General features: G+C 41.4%; 1 protein-coding gene across 12 annotated transcripts in view; it reads right to left on the reverse strand.

The window, feature by feature from the left end:
- Positions 1-613: 613 nt before the first annotated feature.
- The window catches only part of MAP4K4 (mitogen-activated protein kinase kinase kinase kinase 4), a 159,796-nt gene continuing 137,012 nt past the window's right edge, over positions 614-23,397 (reverse strand). For 8 of the 12 annotated variants that reach the window (XM_083854862.1, XM_083854858.1, XM_083854853.1 and 5 more), the window contains 12 exons: positions 22,547-22,722; positions 22,034-22,154; positions 20,698-20,889; positions 18,194-18,311; positions 17,750-17,920; positions 14,057-14,200; positions 8,770-8,904; positions 6,284-6,384; positions 5,423-5,572; positions 4,457-4,616; positions 2,363-2,502; positions 614-1,635 (listed from right to left, as the gene is read on the reverse strand). In XM_083854862.1, coding sequence (XP_083710988.1) covers positions 1,552-1,635; positions 2,363-2,502; positions 4,457-4,616; positions 5,423-5,572; positions 6,284-6,384; positions 8,770-8,904; positions 14,057-14,200; positions 17,750-17,920; positions 18,194-18,311; positions 20,698-20,889; positions 22,034-22,154; positions 22,547-22,722 — 1,692 coding nt within the window. In that variant the 3' untranslated portion in view covers positions 614-1,551. The remainder of the gene's footprint in view (positions 1,636-2,362; positions 2,503-4,456; positions 4,617-5,422; positions 5,573-6,283; positions 6,385-8,769; positions 8,905-14,056; positions 14,201-17,749; positions 17,921-18,193; positions 18,312-20,697; positions 20,890-22,033; positions 22,155-22,546; positions 22,723-23,397) is intronic. The other 4 variants (XM_083854864.1, XM_083854856.1, XM_083854855.1 and 1 more) reach the window with 2 other exon arrangements.

Genomic DNA, 23,397 nt, shown 5'->3' on the forward strand with positions numbered 1-23,397 from the left:
TAAAATAAAACTGACTTTAAAAAAAAAAAAAAAAAGAAAAAAAAAAAAAAAAGAAAAGAAAGGAAAAAAGCCAGAGCTGGGATCTTACATCTAAACACAGGTATACGCTGTTTTTATGAATAAGCAGTATTAACTACATTCTTAAAAGAGTTTTAGTGCATTGCATTCTTAAAAAAGAAAAACATCACCGCCCCAAAATGTTTCCTACAACATTTAACAATTTATAGAACTAGCCTAGTTACTTTTACCTGCCTGTTACTAAGCCCATGTGTTAGAAGAGTGAAACCTCTGGTTTAGGCTAAATTCAGACTTCTATTAAGGATGAAACTGGTTTAAAAAATGCTTGCTTTACCAAATTTTGTAAGCAAATTACATTAATCAGTGTCTCACTGCCATACCGCTACGACTATTGCCCCAACGGACTACTCTCTCCTCCTGCTGAAACTTTCTATGCAATAACAGTCAGAAACCTTTCAATCTGGTAGATTTGGTATTAAGATTAAATTAGACATTAATGGTTTTCTTCTAAAAACGTATAAACTAAACCACCTCTTTTATTTTATGCATTAAAAACAATGAGGTAGGCACAAAAAATAAACATATGTAGTTTGGATTTTATTTATCCTTTTTTTTCTTTTTTTTTTCTTTTTTTTTTAGTTCTGCGAGTGCAGACTGTGGTAAAACTGTTGTTGCACTTCTAGGTTTAAACAAAAATTAAACCTTTAACTGAGGCAGTGCTAATACTGTGACATAACCAAGTTCTGGCCTAACACAGAATCATTATAGAAAATGAACTTTTTTTTTTTCCTTTTTTTTTAAATCACCTGCACATGTTTCAGGCAACACCTGGTACACAGAAAATGACTAAAGTTATTGGCCAGGCCAAAATAAAACTGCAGAAACAAAAAAAAACCCCTAAGAATTCCACCCCAAGCCCCTTCCCACCCTCCCTGTCCCCAAGAAGAAGTTATCCTAGTCACTGTGTCTTTCACATTTTATAAATATTAACTTCTTAAAACCTGCACCTTCCTCTTTGTCCACATATTGTCACATTACAAAAAAGAAATGTCAATTAAATACATTGTTAACATTACTAGACTAGATCTGCCCTCTGTTTCAGCCAGTCTGACTCTCTACACCACTTCTCACCTTCTCTTGCCTGCCTCCTGTCCACTCAACAAACAGCATGTTCATGGTAAGCCTGGTTTGTTTCTCTTCCTTTTTTCCCCCCTCCTCTGTTTTAACACTAACAAACAGAGTCCTTCAAATCCTAGGAATCCTGGAGCTGAAGGGAAAAGAAGACCTGTAGCTTTCTAGCGTGATCCCAAATCTCAAAGACTTTGTAGCACCTGATGGCAATATCTTTACAGCACCAGCTGCGTCGCAGCCTCAGTTGAAAAACATAAAGAAATCTAACACCAGTGATGCCTGCACACACATTTACACAGAGTGCTGCACTCGTGCAGGTCTGTACTCCAGTTGAAAATAATTCCAAGTTATGAAGATCTCAGACTCTGGATGTCAGCAATTCCTCTCCAAATCCCACTGCTTCTACCAGCTCAGAAGTGAAGTCCTGCCAAGGGTCATGAAATAGACTTGACTGCTTCCACCTGATCGCACGGAGGCAAAGAAAACCTGCAAAGAAAAGAGATTGGCAAATTCAACAGGTAGGACAGCAGAGGTTCTAATGTGCCTTCACTGTCCCCAGTATTTGCAGTGCAATTGCAGTGCTGGTCTGGGCTGGTGGGGGATGATGCTCCTCATAGCGGCCTGTAGAGTGCAGGGCTCTGCATCTGTGTTAAACAGTGTTGTTGACACATCAGTGTTTTGGCTACTGCTGAACAGCACTTGCACAGTATAAAGGCTTTCTCTCCAGCTCCCTCACCCCTAAAAGTCTAGTGGGCTGGGATGAGCAAGAGGCTGGAAGGAGACAATGCTGGGACAGCTGACCCAAATTGACCAAATGGATGTCCCATAACATACAACATCATGTACACCAGTAAAAGCTCAGGGAAAGGAGGGACATTGTGGTGATGACATCTGTCTTCTCAAGCAAGCATTATGTGTGGAAAACATCTGGACATCCACCTGCCCATGGGAGACTATGTATTAACTCTTTATTTTGTCTGGCTTGCATGTAAAAATCTATCTTATTAAACTTATGCTGTCTTATTAAACTGTCCATATCTCAATCCATGAGCCTTTTTGCCTTCTGACAATTTTCTTTCCCTTCCATGGGAAAGGGGAGAGAGCTTGAGGCTGGCTGGGTGTTTGGTTGCTGCTCAGGGTCAACCCAACCTAAGTACCCAACTGAAGTACATGTTTATCATCTTGGCAACAAACTTGGTGGGAGGGAACCTACCTTATCGTTGCGTTCACATAAGAATTTGAGTCTTTGTGCCCTTTTGTGCATGAACACACCATCCAAGTGTCCAGTTTCCACTGACCGTATCTCAATAGCTTTTTCACCCCAGCCCATGATCTGGTTAGATCGGATGTATGCTTTGGAAAGAAAACAGCACATTAGGACAGACAGAGGGCAAAAGGAGGAATGGAAAAAGCATGGAATATCCTGATACACTCTAATTAAAAATTACCTCCGTGTGCATTACTGTAGCTACACACATGTTCATAGTGCTATTTCTGTCCTCAGAACATTCAAGATACCTAAAAAGTATCTTTTTAAAATTTTAATTTCTTTTGCATGTTTTCTATGTTATATACTTCTTCCTTGAACATTCATAACAAAGGAAACATCATAACCCTTAATTAAATGGAGGGAACATTGAGTTTTTCACAGGTCTTTTCTTCCAAGTCTGGGACAAAGAGATGCATTAATTAGGTGCTGACTAGGAGAAAGCAGAAGCCAAGGTTTAAATAGACTAAGCCCATCCACTACAGTGTCTCCCAAGCACCAGCTCTGTCTTATGTGTTATTTTCCCTCCTTAATGGAGTTTGTAAGCAAAAACAAGGAAGAAGAGGAAAAGGTAAAACTAGAAAAAAATTACCTAGCCTCTCTTAATAGGAGTAATAATTGAAAACCTTATCTCCTTGAGAAAGCCAGTTGAAAATCATTCTGCATATCTCACAAGAGGTTCACACTAAATTTTCAAAGTAGAAATATTATTTGACATACTGTGTTCCTTTGTGCACAAATAAAACAACAAATCATTTTTCCTCAGAGTGTCACAGGTAACACAGATTAGTAGTAGCATGAAGAAAAAAATCTATTTTTCATAGCAGTAAGAAAATGAAATAAAAAGTAAAGTCACCAGCATTATAAAAAGGTATATTCACAAAGGAATTTGATGGACAATCTTAGTAATGCTGTCAAAAATAGCATAAGAAAACTTAATGAAGACAAGGCTGCTGCCTGATTTGCATGCATACTTAACAGAAAAATAAAAAGGATTCTTAGCCAGTAAAATTTTTAAAAAATTAATTTTACAGTACTTTCCTTTTATATAACATATTCATATTAGTTTTCAGTGAAATTAAATCAAACTATCTACTACAGTATAATGTCTACCAACAGTGGGTATATCATCTTGATAGAAAATTATTTCTTTTTTAATAGTGCTAACAGGACCAAATATTTACTAAAAAAATGCCAGATGAGATGTTCAGATGGTGTTGGCTGCCTCAGTGCCATTTACTACTTCAAGAGCATTCAAGCCTCCAAAGGCTCTGCAATTTGCCAGCTGATATATTCTGCTTGCTTTTAGATCTAGTCAAGAGTTAATCAGCACAGGAGGGAACATGCTGTGCATCTAACTTCTATAAATTTCCTCCGCCATTGTTCCTGTTGCTCAAACAGCTATCAGCAGTCATCTCCCAATATGTGCAGCCACTCCACAGCCCATAAAATGCAATGTGCTTGCCCAACAAAAGGAGAGTGTGACTACAGCCCATGCTTTGCTCTGCACTGAATTACAGCAGCACAAGTAGGAGAGATTCTGTTGTGTACTTGGGTGCTACACTCATTGTTCTCACTCCCAACGTTATTTTCAGCTGGAGAGATCTGGGAGAATGGTGCTAGGAGAAATGAGCAATCTAAAGGTGAGTTAAAGACATCAAGTGAGGTACACCTTTTGTTATCTACATAGACTTCTTACCCATAATATTTTACTCATCTGCCACTTTATGTGCCTTTATACTGGAAGGTTTCCACAACTTTGTGGCTGTCTAGCAAAAATTCTGCAGCAGCCTACAGAGATCATGGTGAGTTTCTCAATCATGAACTCCACAACTTGATTGTTTGGGTTTTATTCACAAAAACTTCAGCACAAAGAGGATCCATATGATTACTCTTCACTTTGCACAGCTGTTTTCCAAAAATAATGCAGCACTGACTTCAGATCCAGAAGCAGCACACTTGATGCTCTCTCCTTCTGCCCACGTACACAGACTCACACTCTTTAAGAGCACATGTACATGGCTCACCAGAGGCACTTACCAACTGAAGTTGGCATTTCTCCCCACTGGAGAACCACATCCTTGGTTATCCTTCCATATGTGTTGACGTAAACTCCTTCATCCTCGTAGCAGACCAGTAGCTCCATCCCATCCGTGTTTGGGAGGATGATGATTGCATGAGGTTGGATACTACTCTGGATCTACAGAGACAGAAGAGGAAGTGTTTTAATGCTGCAGAGCCTGTGCTAGAAGAAAGGGACGGGTGATGTTTGGTTTTGGCTGACGCGTCAGGGATTCACAGAATCACAGAATGGCTTGGGCTAGAAGGGACCCTAAAGATCATCTAGCCCCAAATACACTTGCTTTTTAAGTGCTATGTCTGCTGCCCTTGAGCTAGACACCACAAGACCTGTAAATCCTTGGAGCAGAAATCCTCTCATTTTAAGGCAGACATCTAAACGGAGGAAAATTTCTCTGTAGGGATGCCCATTTCTTTCCATGGGAAAGGGAGTCTGGGGCAAGCAGAGCAGATGCAGATCTCTCTGCACTGCCTTGAATAGTGCTTGGGGTGGCCCATCTGAAACCTCTGTGCACAATGAACAAGAAAATTTGGTAACTAAGGTCACCCGGTCTTTGCCAACCCTTTTGAAACCTATCCTTGAGCTATTGTGTCATTTGTGCTGCTGGACATTTACAGGGCACTCGGTCATTTAGCTGCCACCCCTGAAACAGTCACACTGCTAGTCCTCATCAGATCTGAGTGGGCAACTCCAGACCATAGACACATACTGACTGAGGTAAGGACTGGCAGTGAGACACAAACTCCATAGCACACGTGGCCATATCTGCGCAGACCCCTCCACCCAACTTACCACTACAAACATCTGGCAGTGATCCACAGGGACAGCCTGACACATTGGTCATTTGGGGAAAGGAAGAGGTTGGAGGTAGGAGGGTGATCCACCAGAAAGAAAGAGAAAAGCACAGACACAACAGCAGCTCTTACATGTGTTGGTAGATAAATATCATAGACCGATCCTGAATCCACATCAACAGCGTGGAAGCCAGCACAGGAGCCGTAGATCACTTTTAGTCTCTGACCCTCTTCTACGGTTAGATCCACCAGCAATGGCTTATGTACCAATTCTCCAAATGACTGTGAGACAACCATCAGTGAGATTTACTTTATTGCTTAGAACAAGGATGGGGTTTATAAAAAACATGCTCGCATGCACACACTGTGGGCTTATTCCCCTCCACATCCCTCTGGCCCCTAGACACCAGACCCATCAGGCTGACACATCCCTCATGAACAAGGACAGATTACTCTGCAAACTGCTGCATTTCAATCACTTAAGCTATTTTCTGTAGAGTTTACTTGGTCCATTTGCTTTTTCAGTAAGAATTGTTTCTCCCGAAGTTCAGGGCAATTCGGGACTCCTGTAGTACTTTGATCTGCACAACCCACAGTAACCAACCTGCCAATTGTAACAAGCCAGCTAATTTAATTCTAGCAGTATTCAAAAACATAACATTGCTGAATATCCCTTCATGACTTGTTCTGCTCAGACAAAGAAGTTTAGACTCAGTCCACTTCTCTCTGTCCCACATTTTATTAAGAGAGAGAGCAAACGCCTGTAATATTGTGTCATTATTAGTTTATGCTCAGTTACAGCTTAGACCTTTACATGAATTGACTCTTATAATTTAAAAAAACCCTCCTGAATTAAAACATAACACAAAGTTTGTGGCGATTTATCAAAGAACTTGGAATATGACCATGATACAATGTCAGAACATTTTTGTAAAAGGGATAACTGCACGTAGTAATGAGAAAATCCTACCTATGGCTGAAATATACTGTTACCTTAAAGGCCATAAATTTATGGTATGGCTTTGGTGCCCATGCATAGACTTCCACAGAACTCTTCAATGCAATTACCAAGAACTTGATTCTTTCATATTTTACTGAAATTAAAGAAAACAAAAAAGAATTCAGCATAATTCCAAAGTCATTCCAGTTACATCAAGAAAAGATGAATTATGTAAGTATAAAGAAATACTGTAATTTTGAGAGTTTAGAAGCATTACATTTTAGGATTTCTACTTCTAGGTACTTCAGCTCTTTGATACATTTATGCTACAAAAGTCATTTTACTTTTATTAGCAACTGAGCACCTCACCATCTTTAGAATTAACTAATCAGTACACACTTATTTCCACTTATTTTATTCCATATTGGACAGTGCTTAGTCATCAAGACAAGAAAAGCATTTTCCAGGGACATTCCAATAAAAGAAGGCTGTGACTGTGGAAGAGGCCATTACTGGCAGTTCCAGTCACAGCACTGGCAATGCTTGTTTGAGCTGACAGAAAAATTACCCAGAGGAAAGGAAGAAGGAAAAAAAATTACAACGTAACTCAATTTCAAGAGCAAAATGCGAGCTTGATAGGGGAGCACTTTCCTTTGTCCCTTAAGTCTGAAATAACTCATTTGAGAAAAAGAAAACAAATTCACATAATTTATCAGAAATGAAGTGTCATTATAATAGTGATCCATGCTATGACTTGCTCTTTTAACTGTGCAGGAAAGCAAGACTAAACTGTAAGTGTTAAGGGACTTGACACTTCTTCAACAGACAAAAAAAAGTCTCTCAACCTCCACAGCTGTACTGACTAAAAACAGAGCTTTTGTTTGGTCTTGTCTAGCTAACAGGACTTCCTGGAATTTTTTCACGGGGAAGAGGGGGGTGTTGAACCACCTCATCTATGAAAGGCGACATTTGATAATTCTTATTATTTGCTCTGGGTGCTATCTGGGAATTCACCCAAATCTTAAGTTTCAAAAGAGCAATTTCTCATTTAGAGGAGCCAAAAGTTGCCTGAAGCAACTGAGATCCATAAATACCACTTCACCCTGACATCGGAGACCCCTGTTGCATCAAAGAGACAAGGAAGTGACCAGTGCCAGCTGCCTCAGTGACAGCGTCCAGACTGCAAGCCCAGTACTGGCAGAGGTCTCCTTCTTGGGAACTGAAGCGCAGCTGTCAAAGAGGCCCCTCACTACCTGAAAAAATCTACTGTATTTCTGTGGTTCAGAGGGAAGTTCAGTGCCAGGCTGCAGCCCAGACTAACAAACCCCTCTTCATCTGGAAGAGAATGCTCTTTGTTTCAGACGATTCCCTGCTGGAAAGCCTCCTTTCAATAGCTGTTGATGTATTGTTACCAGGGCCATTTCATTATGCTACTGACACCCTGGGGTATGATACCAGAGAAGTGCATTATTAATTGTTTTCGGGGTCGAGCTCCTGGTTCAGCAGTCACTTACTGCCATTGTTATTGATTATGCCCCATTAGCAGGTTTTTCCAAGAGCACACAAATGACAGGAGGAGACTGAGAACAGTTTGATTGCTGCTGCTCCACACTGACTGACACAGCTGGAAAGGAACTGAGCTGGCTCCTGGGAGAAAATCAAATCAGAGGCAACATCCATTAGGATGCACCATGAAACGGAAGCAGCAGAAAGAGCTCTTGGTTCATATTCCCACCTGCAGGGCAGCAGGCTCACTGAATATACTCCCCCGGCTGTGAGTGCTACATGTCTTTCACCAGCTTTGGAGGAAGTTTCTATAGCCAAATCCAATTAAGTCACTTAAAACCACTCAAAGGGCACCTGCCTGGTGAAAACACACTTGATTCTGTAACTGTACTGCAGCAGATCTGAGATGGATTAGGGAATTTCACGAGCTAAGAGGAATCAATGAATCACCCTGTAATTACAGATATGCTTCTGTTTCCAGATCCTTCCCCAAAGCTGATCTGCTACCTGAGTGTCCTTTCTCCTCCCACTCCTTTTTTTTTCCCTCTCCCAGTCTCTAAAATCTATGTTAAAGAGAAACTTTTTTTCAATTTATTCCAGCATGTAAATGCATCATGGTAAAATATATAGAAAATTTGTTAGTAAAGAAAACAGTTGCTGAGGATGAGAATCCCTCTATTACCTAAAATGTCTAACATAGGTAATGAAATATTACCAGCCCTCACTGCCCATATCAGCACCCTTCTGGAAGTCACGTCCATTACAGGAAGGAGATAGATGGGATTTGCACACCCTCTAGTTCACAGCCCATCATCCCACCACCAAACCCCTCTCATCTTCAATTTAACCCTGTAACTTGCCATCTATTTTGGTGCTTTGCCAGCAAGTCCATTCTGAGAAACAGATAAGACAGCTAGAAATAAAATCAACCAAACTGTAAGCCCAATGTACTCAGCCCAAAGCTCATGTACTGCAGTTCCCTTTCTGAGCCATCCATTATCCCAACAATTTGATTACTGCATTTGCTACTCACCGACTTTATAGTGCACACAGCCTTCCAAGTCGCCCACCGTTGTCCAGCCCTGTTTCTTTTCTACTTCAGGATCATTGTGAAGAATTTTGTTTCTCAACCAAGACAAATAGTAAACTCGCAACTTGTTCTTCTTACCTGACCACAAAATGAAAAAAAAAAAAAGGTTTATCTCCATAGGAAGATACTTGCAGAAAGCCCTACCCAGGCAAACAGAAAGCTCTGCAAAACAAACTGAAACAACAATGAAGGAGAAAATGCTGCAACCACAGAAATCTCCCTCAGTTTTTCATCCCCAACAGCTTCACTCCGGACTCCACCCAGATACGTGCTTTCCTGATAATCCGTGACAGATACACATGGTAATACCACACAAACATAAATGACAAACTCAAGGGAACAACTCTTCAGCTATCTGGTTCTTAGAACCTAGACAATTTCCACTAGAACAGGAAACTCTCACAACAAAAGCACCAGAGAATCATGCACTGAGATTTAAAAAATATAAATGAATCAGAATGGCTCTTTTTGACACAAAACTGTAGGAGAGCAGCAGGATGGAATATGAGACCTGAAACTTCATCTGCTTGCTAAAAGCTGATGACTGCTTTGTCAGCAGCCCTTCCCTTGAGCTGCAAGGGTGTAATACTCACCAGACTGCACACAGAAGCTGTGAGAGGTGTTTCTTCTGCACAGGTGAAAGAAGCTACCTGCCCAGGCTGCCCTACCTACAACTGACAACACATCTGCCACCTCATCAAAATACAGCTCAGACTTTTAACTCTCAATACCAGAAGGCCTCTTAGAATGCAAAGCAAGGTTCATGATAAACTTTACCAGTGATTCTTTAATAACTGATGGCCTACAAAGCATTTGCTGAGCTAGTGAGAACATGGCCCTAAATGCACATACCCAAAGGTTGCATCCTCCTTTCTCCAGCTGCTTTGCTGCTTGGAACCATTACAGTTCCACAGATTAAGCTGCAGCTTAGGAAGGGAGATCATCCCTGCTTTGACTAGTAGCCATTTAACAAGGTTCCATGAGGTCTCTGTGAAAGGAAAGGAAACAGGAGATGCTCCCAGAGACCCTACCTGTCAGTGCAGTAGCTCCATGCTCGTGCTGCACCAGCCACAATGAGGAGCCATGTGCCTGTCCAGTGTTTCTCAGCCATTGGAGGTGAAAGGGAGACAAGTGACTCGTACGGCAGTCACCACTGGGCTGGCCAAGCGACACTGCATTGGTCTGGTCTGTCAAAAACCACTGCCTATCAAGATGGCACACCTGGCAGCCTGCCACCCACATCCAGCCACAGAGTTCAGCTAAACATCTTTAATTTGTCATTTAAGTTTTCACACAGTACCTACTGACAGATTAGTTCACAAGTGGCTGCTTGGGGGATACAGGCTGCAGCAGGACATGAGGCCTGAGCCCTGAGACCACCCTGCTATGCACAGCCAGCTCCACACTGGGGTGCTGGAGCTGGCACAGACACCCTACCCTGATAGCAAGGGATCCCCTAACACAGCTGGGCTTGTCAGGAGCAGCATCTGCAGGGACTGGGGCAGCAACAGGGGGAAGCACAGCTTGTAAACAGGCTTCTCCATGGACTCCAGCACCACAAGCCATTGAACTTAAAAGACACACAGCCTAAAAGATCTCTTTATTACTTGGAGGTATTACTTATTTAGTACTTGGATGGGAAAAGACAGGAGGAAGAGAGGAGGCAGTTTCAAAGTAAAAAAATCTGTTAAAGCTTAAATTAAAAGCACAATTGGAGAGGTAATTGCAAATACTGGATCTGCTATTCAATTTTAAAAGCCCTTCTGTTCTGATTTCATGCAATGAAATGTGAAGTAACATTGCACTACCTTTGTTTATCTCTATTACAAATAGGACTATAGATTTGGCAGCAAATGAGCACCCTGATTTGCTTTCTGACTTAATATATATTAAGCCATATTTCATAAACAGGTAAAACCCTATGACTCCTGTAGCTTTCTCAAGATGACCTCTCAAGGACTAGAGCAGGAAATAGTATTTCCAGAACTCCCACATGCAACCAAGAAAAGGTCCTTCCAGGAAAACACTGCAAATGACAGCCACAAGGGCTTTTTAAAAAACATTGAAAAATAGGAAATACAGTTCAGATCAGAAGCCACTGCAGTTCTGGGCAAGAAAGAGCTCAGAGGGCTCAGGGTCTCTACAATGTACCAAATGTTTTCAAAACCATGCTGAGTCCCTGTCCATAATGAGATAAATTCTGCCTCAGATACTTCCATGGTTGTAGCTTCCCCAGTAGCTTAATCAAACTTGAAAACTCAGAACAAACAGTACACATGGGAATTTCCCAGCATGTGGCTACTTCTTTTTCCTTTTGGTTCACATGATATGCACCAGGGTATTTCTCTCCAACCAGAAATATTTTTCAAAACAACTGAGAAGTATCTCAAGTGTGTTCCCATTGTGTTTTGGTGTCTAGACCACAAGGAAAAGTCACAAGACAGGAAATTCCTCTGCCTTTCTGCAGTCTGACATGAAAGAGCAGGACCGGTTAGTTATGTAAACATAGCTATGCATGTATCTCAACAAGTTACACTGCTCTTAACGTTCACATTTGGACTGGGGGAAATTAGATCCTTCTTCTTGTAAACCTCTACCAGTCAGTTTAAACAGCTCTCAAAATTCTGGTCCTTTTTTTATTTTTAGCAGGTATCTAATCATCATGAAATAAGAAAGAAAACTCTCTCCAGCCACCAAAAGAACTAATCAGACAGCGAATTCTATGAGAACTCCCAGCTTGGATTCTCCCACAGGCATAGTTCCAAATGCAAAGTCCCTCTTCCTATATTGAGTTTTTGTTTTTATTGTCACTGTGGTTTTTAATTATTAACCAGGCAGATTAGAACCAGTTCTTCCACTCTGTCATCTCTTCCTGGTGCCACCATCAGCCAGCTGGGCTGGCAAAACCCTCAGGGAGCCACAACTGGAGCGTGTTCTGTACGCACGTTGCTGCTCTCTCCTCCAGCATTTTTATGACTTTGCACTGTATCACCTGAGCAGACAAAACTATGGTTTTTTGCCTCTCAACAGCATGAACTGAAGAACCAATCAACAACTCTTGCTCTACCTGCGAGGCTTTCTTGTACTGTTTCTAGCAGGCTCGGTATCTCAGTATGAAAAGCTTTGTTGTCAGAAAGTTCTGTATTTCAAATATAAATTGGGCCAAGAACTGATTTCATGTTTTCAGACTCAAGAGTGTGTCTATTAAAAGGAAGTTTAGGTGACAATCCTCTCAAAATCTTAACACACTGCAACTTCTTCGCACAATGCAGTGACACCTTTCAAACCCTACCACCCATCAGCACATCACTTCCTGAAAAACTCAGGGGAACATACGGCTGAGTGCACCACAGTGAGCTGAACAATGCTTCCAGTGCTGGGAAAAGGCTCAGAGACAGTTCCATTACTAATCTGTCAAAATACACCATTTGCAGAAACATACCCTCACTCCAGCATTCCATTTTGCCTGGAGAGGTGAAGCAACTCATCACAAATAAAAAGATACTTAGGGAAGTCCAGCACGAGGGTAAAAAACTGTAATGTGCAATACAGAAGACAAAAGAAGGATACAAGGGGAAGCTTGGGCATAACAGCATTATGGTTTCACTGAATATGCTCCCCCAGCCCTGCCTTTCATTGGGCAAGGATGCCTCCTCTGCATCATACTCCAGTAACCTCCCATAAAACACAGGAGATGGCACAGACACAAAGGCATAAAACAACAAAAGATCAGCTGATTTCTTAAGGGTTAATGTAGCGTGTCTCCACAGAGGAAGCAATAGTTTTGAAAAGAAACAAAGAAAACGCATGTGTCAGGGTACTCCAATTGTGACTGATGCAAAAATAAATAAACTTAAAACAATTATATACAAGACTGAATCACAGACACTTGTGATTTGTGTAGGGTATGTTTCAAACCAACAGATTTTACACAAGTTGGATTATACAATATTTTTGTTTACAAGGTTTGCTATAGAATAAACTCTTATCAAATGGTGCCTTCCAAACAGCTTATATTTTAACATACTGCATTAGACATCAAAAAGACACATAGCAGGTTGTGTATTTTTAAACGCTGTTTGATTCATCTTTTTCTTTTTATAGATTTCACAGCATAACTGTATCTGAGAATGTAGCAAGTGACAATCCAATAAAATTCAGTTGTTCTAGACAGAAACAAATCCCGAGTTGATGGCAGCAGCATGGGCATGGTTCTTTGGATCTTTGGTAACACAACATTGCTAATGTATTAAATTCCACTAAATTGTCTTATGTGTGTCCTTTTGAAAAAATGTTGGGAGAGCCAGAGAGCTCCTACAGCAGACTTATAAAGGTTCCAGAGCCTCAAAAAAATTTAGGTGGGTCTGAACAACAACAGCGAATCCTGTGAGAAACCTCATGTAACATCCTCTCCCTGTCACACACAGAGCATAGCAAAGGCTGATTTCCCAAACAAACCAAAACAAAAGGTAAACGGCTGAACAACACCTATGAAGAAAGACTAATAATGCACCACATCAAGTTGTCTAACTTGAGGTTAACCTTACACCATAACTTTCTGGAGCCAAAGAGTCTGGAAACTCAAGCTTCATAAAACACATTTTTCATCAGGACACACAAAACAAACACAATCACCACCAGCCTTCATTTCCCACTGCTTTGCCATTCCCAAGCTGCACGCAGTGAGAGACCAGGCACCAATTTCCTTCTCATTCTGGTTATTTCCACACCATGTACATGCTGTACTCCTCTCTCTCACATTCCTACTGCACATCACTCTTACTTCCCTATTTTGCAAGAGCTTTCCCCATTCTACAGATTTTAACACGCAAGAAAAACACCTTTAAATCCAAGTAGCACATTGTGTTTCGGTTAGAAAGAGGCCAGGTTGAAAGCAACCATGACAGAGGGAAAGAATGACATTTTCCCAAACTTCAGAAAACATTAACTTCTAGCTCTCAAATACTGAACAAGGAAACAAAGCCAGACATTTCCCACAAACTCATGCAGCATTTTTAAAGGTCACCCCACAGAAGGGAGGACAGGGAGAAGCAGGCATGGGTGTTGTGTGGAAAACTATTCACTTGCAGAAATAAACTGCAGACTCAGAGGTGAAATGATGGAAAACCCAATGACTTCAGTCAGAAGTTCCCCCCCAATACACAGACTGCCAAGAAAATCTTTCTGCCATACCCTGTCACATGGAGGAAAAATATAATGTTAACTTTACCAGAAATTGTCACCAAGACATTCAGCCCTTCAAGTACATCCATTTGCTGGAATCGTCTTCGATTGATGAGTGGGTAAACCTTCCCCTGCCCACTTCTGTCTAGCAGCATCAGACCACTTTCAGTGCCCACCAACAAGTTCACTCCTAGAAAAAAACAAAACCAGAGATCCAAGTTAGTAAGCACTTTTTCCACATATTCTGAAGAACTGATGATTGATATAGCAACTGTCTTGTTTCAAGCAGGTATAATCATTGCTAGTTGGGTCTCAATTGCCTGTAGTCTAAAAAATTTCATGATGTAGAGGCTCTCTGCATTACCTGCCCACAGTGACTACTGACACCAAACAGTATTTAAGACAGTAAGAGACTGACAGACCACAGGGAGCTTTCTAGAGCACCAGTTCCCAAACAAAAAGGCATGCTAATGTTTGAGGAGGGGTGAAGCACAAAGTGGTATGCAAGCCTATGTATTTCAAAGATGTATTAGCTGTTGTTAGGGGGGTAGTAGCAGGACATGCTCTTGACAAGGACATGGCAATAAAAGCAGTTCCCACTGGGAGAAACAGGTTGTGTTGCAGCCCTCCCACAAAAGGGTAGGCACTGGGTCTGTTCCCAGCTTCACAACAATCTTTTCCATCTGAACGTTAAACCTAGAGGAACTACAGTAATCGTGTATTTCCACAGGCTTCTTCTAAAGATCAAGCAAATATAGATGAGAAAAATCAGTAGGCTAGTTTCTTTACACCAAGTTTGAAAGATCCAATGGAACACTCCAGGAGTCCATAAAACCTTACTATTTAGAATCAATTACAATTTTTTACATAATAGATATATACGGAACTAAGTTTTAAATATCTATCTATTTAGATGAGAAAAACAAATGTAGCCTATGGTGAGTTCAGGAATCATCATGCATCTCTCCATTATCCTCTCTCTACCCTTTTCAGTAAGAAAACTTCAGAGGTCCCAGCTGTCCCAAGGCAATTTTTCTTAGATTTGCTGTTCTGCTACTTCTCCTGGGAGGCCTGTCACCCTCCAAGCTGTCCTTCAGCTGCTGACATTTCCTTCATCCCTGTGCTGCCCACCTCTCACCTCTGCATCTCCCACATAGTTTGCACCTACTGGATCTCATCCCATAGCCTCCATGGGCAATGGCCATTTCACACAGACTGTCCCACTTACTGGGAGACATCCTCAGATTGGGAAGTGGCAGAAGGAAGAAGGGAGAGCAAACCACACACAAGTCAGGGCTTAGCACAGGCTGAAGCAGCACCAAACCAGCCAAGAAAAGTGCCCAGCAGCTGGTCTCCTTCCTGAAGCTCCAGCACCCATTGACTAAAGCTGTAAACTTCAACATGCATTTCTGCACTTTTTCCAGTGTGGGCTACAATTCAAAGCAAGCCACATGCAAAGTGCTCCCTCAGGGTCCCTTCCCCTCTTGCTGCCTCTCTGGTGCAGTTGTTCCTGCTTTGAGTTCTCATGCACATCTGCCCCCAGCCCCTTCCCTTAGCTATATGCACTTTGAGATTAAACTAACAAGGTACTACTATGCTGGTGGCAAGCAGTGCTTGTATTTTACAGTGCAGACACCCTCCTTACTCAGACAGCAGAGCTCTTCTACTGCCACCCTACAATTAAGCAGTTCTGTTTTTTTCAAATAAATGGAATTTCCTGAAAAAGTACAGGCTGTCTGTGGAGGCTGGGTGTAAAAATCTGTGTTACCGCATCCATGTCATTAATATTGACTTTCACCACCCAGAGCGCGAAGAAACAGCATCAGACACCTAATGCAATTAGCAGCTTGCCATATACTACTGGCATTACCACTGGTAAAGGCAAAGCAAAGCAAAGTCCCCCTCTTTTTGAATAGAAAGCATCAACATGAAATGGTTTCATGTTTTTAGGGGTAAAGGAAGAAGAAGTAAGATACTTCTTATCAAGAAGTAAGAATGTGTACCAACTTGTATCACCATCGGTTTGGTCCTAAATGTTCAACAAAGGGCTGTGTTACAGCTGTAAACACCTCTAGGATTTTACACCTATTCTTTAAACCACCCTAACAGTCAGATATATAGATCAAAGAAATATAAAACCATTAACACGAATTGCTACTGGCAAAACAAGGCAGATCAGAGAAATTATGAGTCATCTTTACTGACATCATATGATTTCTCTCTGCCTTTGGCCTCTCACAGCCTGAAAGTTTACATTTGCACAAGTCTTAATTTATCAGAGAATTTTACACAGCAATTCAAGCAGAAATAGTGTTGGGGTAAAAATTCTTACCAATAAATTCTGGAAATAATGAAAACAGCAGATAGGAAGACAAGGTGTTGGGAGAGCTATTTCACTGACACAGCTTTGCAGGAAAGAAGACTGGGACAAAAGTGCTGTTCTGAGAAACAGGAAATGCTGAAAATAACCCCAAAAGAGAACTAAAGCCTTGGAAAGAGCTATAAAAATGTAAAAAAGAGAGGGGACTGTGCTACCTTTATAATAATCATGTGCCTTAGGGGAATGGCTAATTCTCTTCTTTCTTAAGTTTTTTAATGATCTGCACGTGCATTTATAATCTGACAAGTTTAGGGATACTACATAAGTATGTGTGTAACATACACAAGCATCAACTATCAACATTTAGATAATGAAAAAAATCATGTGCCCCCCACAGATTCTGGTCAGAAAACAAACAACAGAGAAAAGCTTTCACTAGATGTTGCAGCAGAGCTTCTACACTGTAGCAGGCAACAGGCACTGCTCTAAGCCTGATGAACTGTGGGATCCTGACTGTCTGACACCAACACAAATTATTCCTAGTGACAAGAACACCAGACACATTTGGTCATATCCATACACATCCTCATACCCAGCTTCTCTCTGCAGTAATCACTCTTAACAAAGATAAATCTCAGAACGGAAAATGTTTTATCCTTTTCCTTCTTAATTCCTACATAAACTGATAACTGAGGCGACAAGTCATCTTACGCAACACACCTTAATCAAGCCCTGCAACAATACATTAAGAAGAGCCTCAAGAAGATAGTTATTTTTCAAAAGAATACCCTGTGTGCACCAGGTACACTGCAAGGACAACTACAAGCTCCCAAAAGCCACAAGAGATGCACTAGCAGTGTTTAGAAAGAGCTGAAAAGGACATCCTGATCACCTGCATGAAACCTCTCCCAGACAACCTGTGACAGGAAAAGAGGAGCCTCATGCTATGCCAGGGCAAGTTCAGTTTGGATATCAGAAAGAACTTTTCCACTGAAAGTGTGGTTAAGCATTGGAACAGGCTGCCCACAGAGGTGGTAAGAGTCATCATCCCTGCAACAGTTCAAGAAACTACTGGATTAGGCACAAAGTGCCATGGTCAAGCTGATCTGCTGGTGTTAAGTCAAAGGCTGGACTTCATGATCCCAGAGGTCTTTTCCAACCTTAATGATTCTGTGATTCACAGTCTAAACTGTGCCATCAGATGCATATATGTACCAGTGGGAAATTATATCAAAGCATCAGCAACATACTGTAAAAAACACAGTAATAATCAGGTCTTGCAACAAAAAACATGCAAATAAGCACTGAATAAATGCAGAGAAACAGCTAAAGTTTTGGAGATACGTTATCAAGGGCTGAAAGCTCCTACTGGAATGTCTACATTTCAGGAATGGCAAGGGAAGAACACGTTTGCCTTACCCCATAAGGCCGCACACAGTATCTCGGAATTGAATCTCTTCTTGTATTTGCGAATCTCTGGTGTGTCACTCTGTGGCCGTGTATTTGTGGGGTTCACATTGACAACTGATCCCTTCCGTGTGGGGTCTTGCCTTATTGCCTCTGATCTCATTGCTTCACTAGAAAATCCTACTGAAAGAAAAAAAAAAAATAAAGTGTATGTAATACCCTTCAAGTGCTAGATTCTGGACATATATTTTTTACATCGTACAACCCAAATCAATAACTGGGAATACTGAGGAAGTCCTTATTTTTGTAAGAAATGTAAATGGAAAAAGAAAATAAATTATGCAATCCATTGCAAAACAAATATAAAGCATGATGCTAACATTCTTAAGTACTTTAAAGAAGTCACCGAAGTCACCGAACCCTTTTTCAATTGTTGTCTTCAGCTACTTTACTTACCCACAGAAGTCACAGTTGTCCCACTAGATGGAGAAATCTGTAGTAATCTGGGGTCTATAAAAGGTGTAAAGGAGGAGGAAGATTTGTGTTTCTGGAGTGTGTTACTAGCGGACTGAGTCTGCAATGTAAATTTCAACTTTATTAATATAAATGACAATAAAAAGCATGGATAACAAACACCAACATTTTAAAGACACTACGGAATTATGCTACAGAGCCTCCCCAAGCTTTTATACTTCCTTTTTAGATACACAATGCACTGCAGGCACCACACTTGAACTAGATACATATGCACACTGCACATGTTACAGCAAAATGTAATTAGCTGAACTGTCATCCCTGAACTTCAGCTGCTAGCAAAGCATTTTAGTACAGATCACTACAATCAGGCACAAAGCAAGGGAATGTCTCTCTTTTTGAAAATCTGCTTAAATGTATGTATACTATTTTATCTGCAAGCTGTTCGCTACCTATAATTTTTGAATTTATGAAGCATCTCCTGAATTGAGGTAGTTAATTAGGTTATAAAGTTTGATCTCTTGGCTTGTGCAACAAAATCAGAACCATCGTATTCAATACGATCAAGTATTCACTTCTATGATGGACTATGTTTCAATGTTCATTCTCCCTATTTTTTTAACCTGAGCCTCTTGCCAGAAAGCTGCAGCAGATTCTTCCACCTTTATTTGACAAAGCAACATATTAAACCTGTATCGAACAAAGGGGCTCATTAGTGTGGAAGGTGTAGCAAACAGTGACATGACACTATGAATATGTAGTGGATAAAATCACTTGTACTTGTTGAGTTATGAGGTCTAAACATGAAAAAACATAAAGAAAGAAAGAAGACAAGTGAAACAATGAACTGTTAAAAGTGGAAATGGAACAACTTAAAAACCTTTGCCAGTTTAGTATCATAGTGACAACATACCATACTGAAGCAGTGGAAAAAAAAAGGTGTGTATATATATAAAAGGGTGTGCATGTGGTAGAGCTATACTGAGCAGTACCAGATTTTTGCTCAGTTTTATGCAAACGTAGTGACAAGACACTTCTTTTGCATCAACTAACCTTCCATGTCTGATCTTCCTAAGCCTCTACGGAAAAAATCAGCAATGGGTCTTTGGAATGTATCCCTCCCCTGCATAGCCCAATACCAAAAGGCTCCTTATCACCAGGCATTGCCACAGCCCGCACTTCCCAAGCAGAGTTAACTGAACCCTGCTTACATATTGTTTAGATCAAAGTAATGAGCAAGCGTATCTTTGGATCAATCAACTGATCTCTATAACCTACAAGAGTGCGCTTTTAGAAAGATCAAAGACCAACGAAGCATAGCTGAAAATTATGTATAACGTTAAATGAATTTCCAGGAGGAAACTCTCCCTCCCACCCTCCTGCTATGTGGTTAAGAAGCATTTTTGACTATGTGGTAAACACGTGCACTGCCTTTAACCTACCCAGCTCACTGTAACCTCTCCTCATCACAACACTCTTGCACACCTACATGGCAGGACTCTACCCTGAGAAACAGCAGCTTCTTTTCACCAAGTCTTGCTCACCCTGCACCACCCTCTGCTTGAGAGACTCTCCTTGTAAGCCAGGCTGGCCCCTCAGCCAGGAGTGGAGACACCAGACAAAGCTCCTCACTCACTGCAGGGGTTAGTGAGGGGTGCATGGCCTTTGTTCTTTTGCACGTGTGCATCTCCTCTGCTGCAAGGGGTTATGCACATGGGAAGGACCAAGCTTTCCCACCTGCACTCAGTAAAGGAAGGCACTATCCTGGGATCAGGGATGATCAGGGATCCCAGGACAGCAAGAGGGACCTTCCTCCATGGTAAAGCCTTCTCTACCTGGACACAATCAACACTGGTGGAGAACAGTCACCTTTACACAGCTGCTTCTCAGAGGACACACATACTTGGAAAAAAACCAAAATATTTCCCCCCATTCATTATTCCAAAATAACAATACCTCAGGCTTTTACAACCCTCCCAGGCAACACCTGATTTGTTCACCCAGCCCACGTGGCAAGCTTTAGTGAGCAAAATCCCTCCATAGCCACTTGCTTTCCCACAGGGTGAGTTTCCACAAGCAGCTTCTCATATGTGTGGAGACACTAGTCCAGCCTTTACTGACAAAGTCAAAATTAACTGCTAATTCTGAAGAGGCACATTGCTTGCAATTAGCCTGCTCCCGGAATAAAACAGAATTTAAAAAGAGTATTGGCTTGAAAATGCAGTAGTCAAGTTTAGTTTAAAACGAACGCCATGCAATTAATGACTCACTAAAGGAAGCAAAAATAGTAAACTGGCAAGTTTGGCGTGGGACTGCTCTAGAGTTAAGGGCTTCTTACACAGAACTGAAATGTGTTATTTGGGAGGTGGGAACAAAGGTGACAGAAAAAAAAGCAGGGGAGATTGGCTGGAGTTCCTTTGCAAACTAGCTACTAGGCAATGCTGCTATAACCCTATGAAAGCAGCCAGCTGTGGTGTAAGACATACCTCATTAGTAGTTAGCTTGTCCTGGGGTGTCTGTGGGGACATGGTGGGTGTCGGCTGGCTGGAGGATGGGGAGGAGGAGGTGGAGGAAGTGGAGGAGGAATGGCTTTGCTGTAAGAGATCTGGCAAGAGGTGAATGCGACCGGCAAAGCCATTGCTCTCATGATGGCTGGCACGCTTTTTGTCAACTGTACTCTGTAGAAAAAACAGGCACACTTGTCTTGCTCAAGTGCTGCTTAAAGGTCTAAATCCCTAACAACCTCTCTCCTCTCCCTCACTTCCTACCTTTTCACTTTTTTATTTTTTTTTTTAATAAGCTGATAATCCATGCTTTGATGCCTGCATGGAAAGGGAAAGTGGGCAGAACTACTAGAATTCATGAAATTCCCACCAGCAGGCAAAAGCTTGGTTCATGTGGTTGACTTGCACAGCCAGTTCCACCAACTAACAGAAGAGCAACTGTGCTGCTAAGTCCAACACCACAACAGGGACGAGCACAGTTTTGGGGGTGAGATGAGGATTTTTTTTCCCTATTGTTCTGTTTAAGACTAACTTAGACCCTATACAGATAGCAGTTTGGACTTTCTGGAGAATCCCTTCAGCTAACTATTTAAAACAATAACCATGAAATTTTCATTTTCAAACAAGAGGACTCAATTAAGAAAGTGGCATTCAGCGAAACTCGGAAATGCGATTACTGAGGAAACTCCTATAAGACAGCACGCTCATTAACACATGAGCTCATTTAAAAACAGGGAACCATTATCTTTCAGAGGCACAAGAATGCAAAATTTTCAGAATCAAAGGCAACAACACAGCACTCTAGTTCTGTCCACATTCTCTGCCTCAGCACCTATTTTGCTTCTCACCCACACCAACAGTAGCGTGAATTTGCATGTACATGTGTGTGTATGTTATCTGCGTATGCCTTAAACTACAAAACAATTTTAAAAAAACTTGAGTGCTCCCACCCCAACTCCCTCCCAGCCTCACTCCTGAGAAACATATTCGGTTCTGTGGTAAAACTGAACTAAGTTTTTGCTCCAGATACTTGCTCCACACACCTGCAGCTTTTCTACCCTTCTCTCCCACAGACATTGAGATATTCTGCATGGTGCTGCCATGAGTGTCACTGGAAAGCATGCAAAACAGAAGCAAGGGGTGAAGGGCTACTCTCTTCTTTGCATGCATCAAACATCTTGCTCATCTGAAATTCACTACAGCTGCGTCTTGATAATACGAACAACAAATATAATGTAGAAACAGCATGGGTGAATGAGCGAGTGGGTTAATGAGCACAGAAAGGGTGCAGCACTGCACAGGGAGGGAAAAGCAATACCTGTCGAACAATTAAGGTGCCCTCCTTAGAAGGAGTCAAGGCAGGTTCACTCTCCACATCATCATGGACAATCATCGTTTTTACTGACTCTGTTTCACCATTGCTCAAGTTCAACGTTGACCTATTTGTCAGACAAGAAATAACTGGAGTGAGATAACAGCACTAATGCCCTGGCTGTCACTGCCCTGAATCATAGCATACTCAGAATTAATGTGTATTGTGGCCAAAGTGGAATATTTACATAAGCTGCCTAGAAAAGCCTTTTCATCCAAAAAAAAGTCAAGATATTGTTAAACCATTTATTGTTTTGTAACAAATCAAGGGAGAAGAGGGAAAGAACATTGAGAAGATTATCCTCAGTGTTTAAATATATGAACATAAGAGTCTGCTATGTCTCGCTCATAGATTGTAGTAAGCTAGTAAAAACTAGCATACAAGCCAAAATGCTAACATCCTTTTCCTTCAACCCCCTATAAGGCAAAACAGATGCAAAACACTGTTAGAGGGACTAACACTGCTCGGACATCATCTGGTCCAGAAGTAGATTCATCTGCTCCTTCTTGTTCCATATCATCATCTTCCTCATCTGTTGTCCCTGACTCCTCACTTGAGGATGAGTAATCCGTTACTTTATGTGGAGGTCGCACATCCTCTACTGCTCGCAATTCCTTTGCCAATGCAGTTAAATCCTGATGGGAGAGGGAAGAAAATATTTAAACTGATGTTGCAAGTAAGAATGAAGAGTTTGCAAGACAAACCTAGAGGATTAGTGCCTGAGTTTGTTCACTTCTGTGCTTCCATTGCCTCAGCAGTACTGTTTCCTTTGACTTACTCATTCCTAACCGCTACCAAAACTCACTTTCTCATAAATTCAAGCACCAGAAGAGTCAGCCTAAGGCCGTCTTGCCATATCATAGAAAAATGTGCATACTCTGAAACCCAACTATCCTGACTTATGACCAACTGCAATATCATAAGAGATACAGCTACTGAAAAAGTTGCAAGTAAAGATAGAAATACCATGAAAACCCATTGAGTTTCCCAAGACGCAACTGGACACAGAGCTGTAATCAATTGTAATAGCAGCCATATGTAGAAAATGTCAGAAATCTTTCACAGAAAGTAGGAAAAATTTAAGGTCTTACCACTTCTCCCTGCACCATTCAGCCCAGCATTGGCACATTCAGGTCAAATGCACGATCATTGGTCCAGCCCCAGGAAGGAAGCACAAGATTCAAAGAGAAAAAGGCATGGATTAGGAAGGAAGAAGACCAGAGAGCAGAAATCAATCCCAGAAGCAGTGCAAAATCTAATGTCTGCAGTACTGATGTGCACAGGCAATTCCACAGCCCAGAACATGCTGC

The sequence above is a fragment of the Zosterops lateralis genome (assembly GCF_965231275.1).
Source record: "Zosterops lateralis genome assembly, chromosome: 2".
In the NCBI taxonomy this organism is placed as follows: domain Eukaryota; kingdom Metazoa; phylum Chordata; class Aves; order Passeriformes; family Zosteropidae; genus Zosterops; species Zosterops lateralis.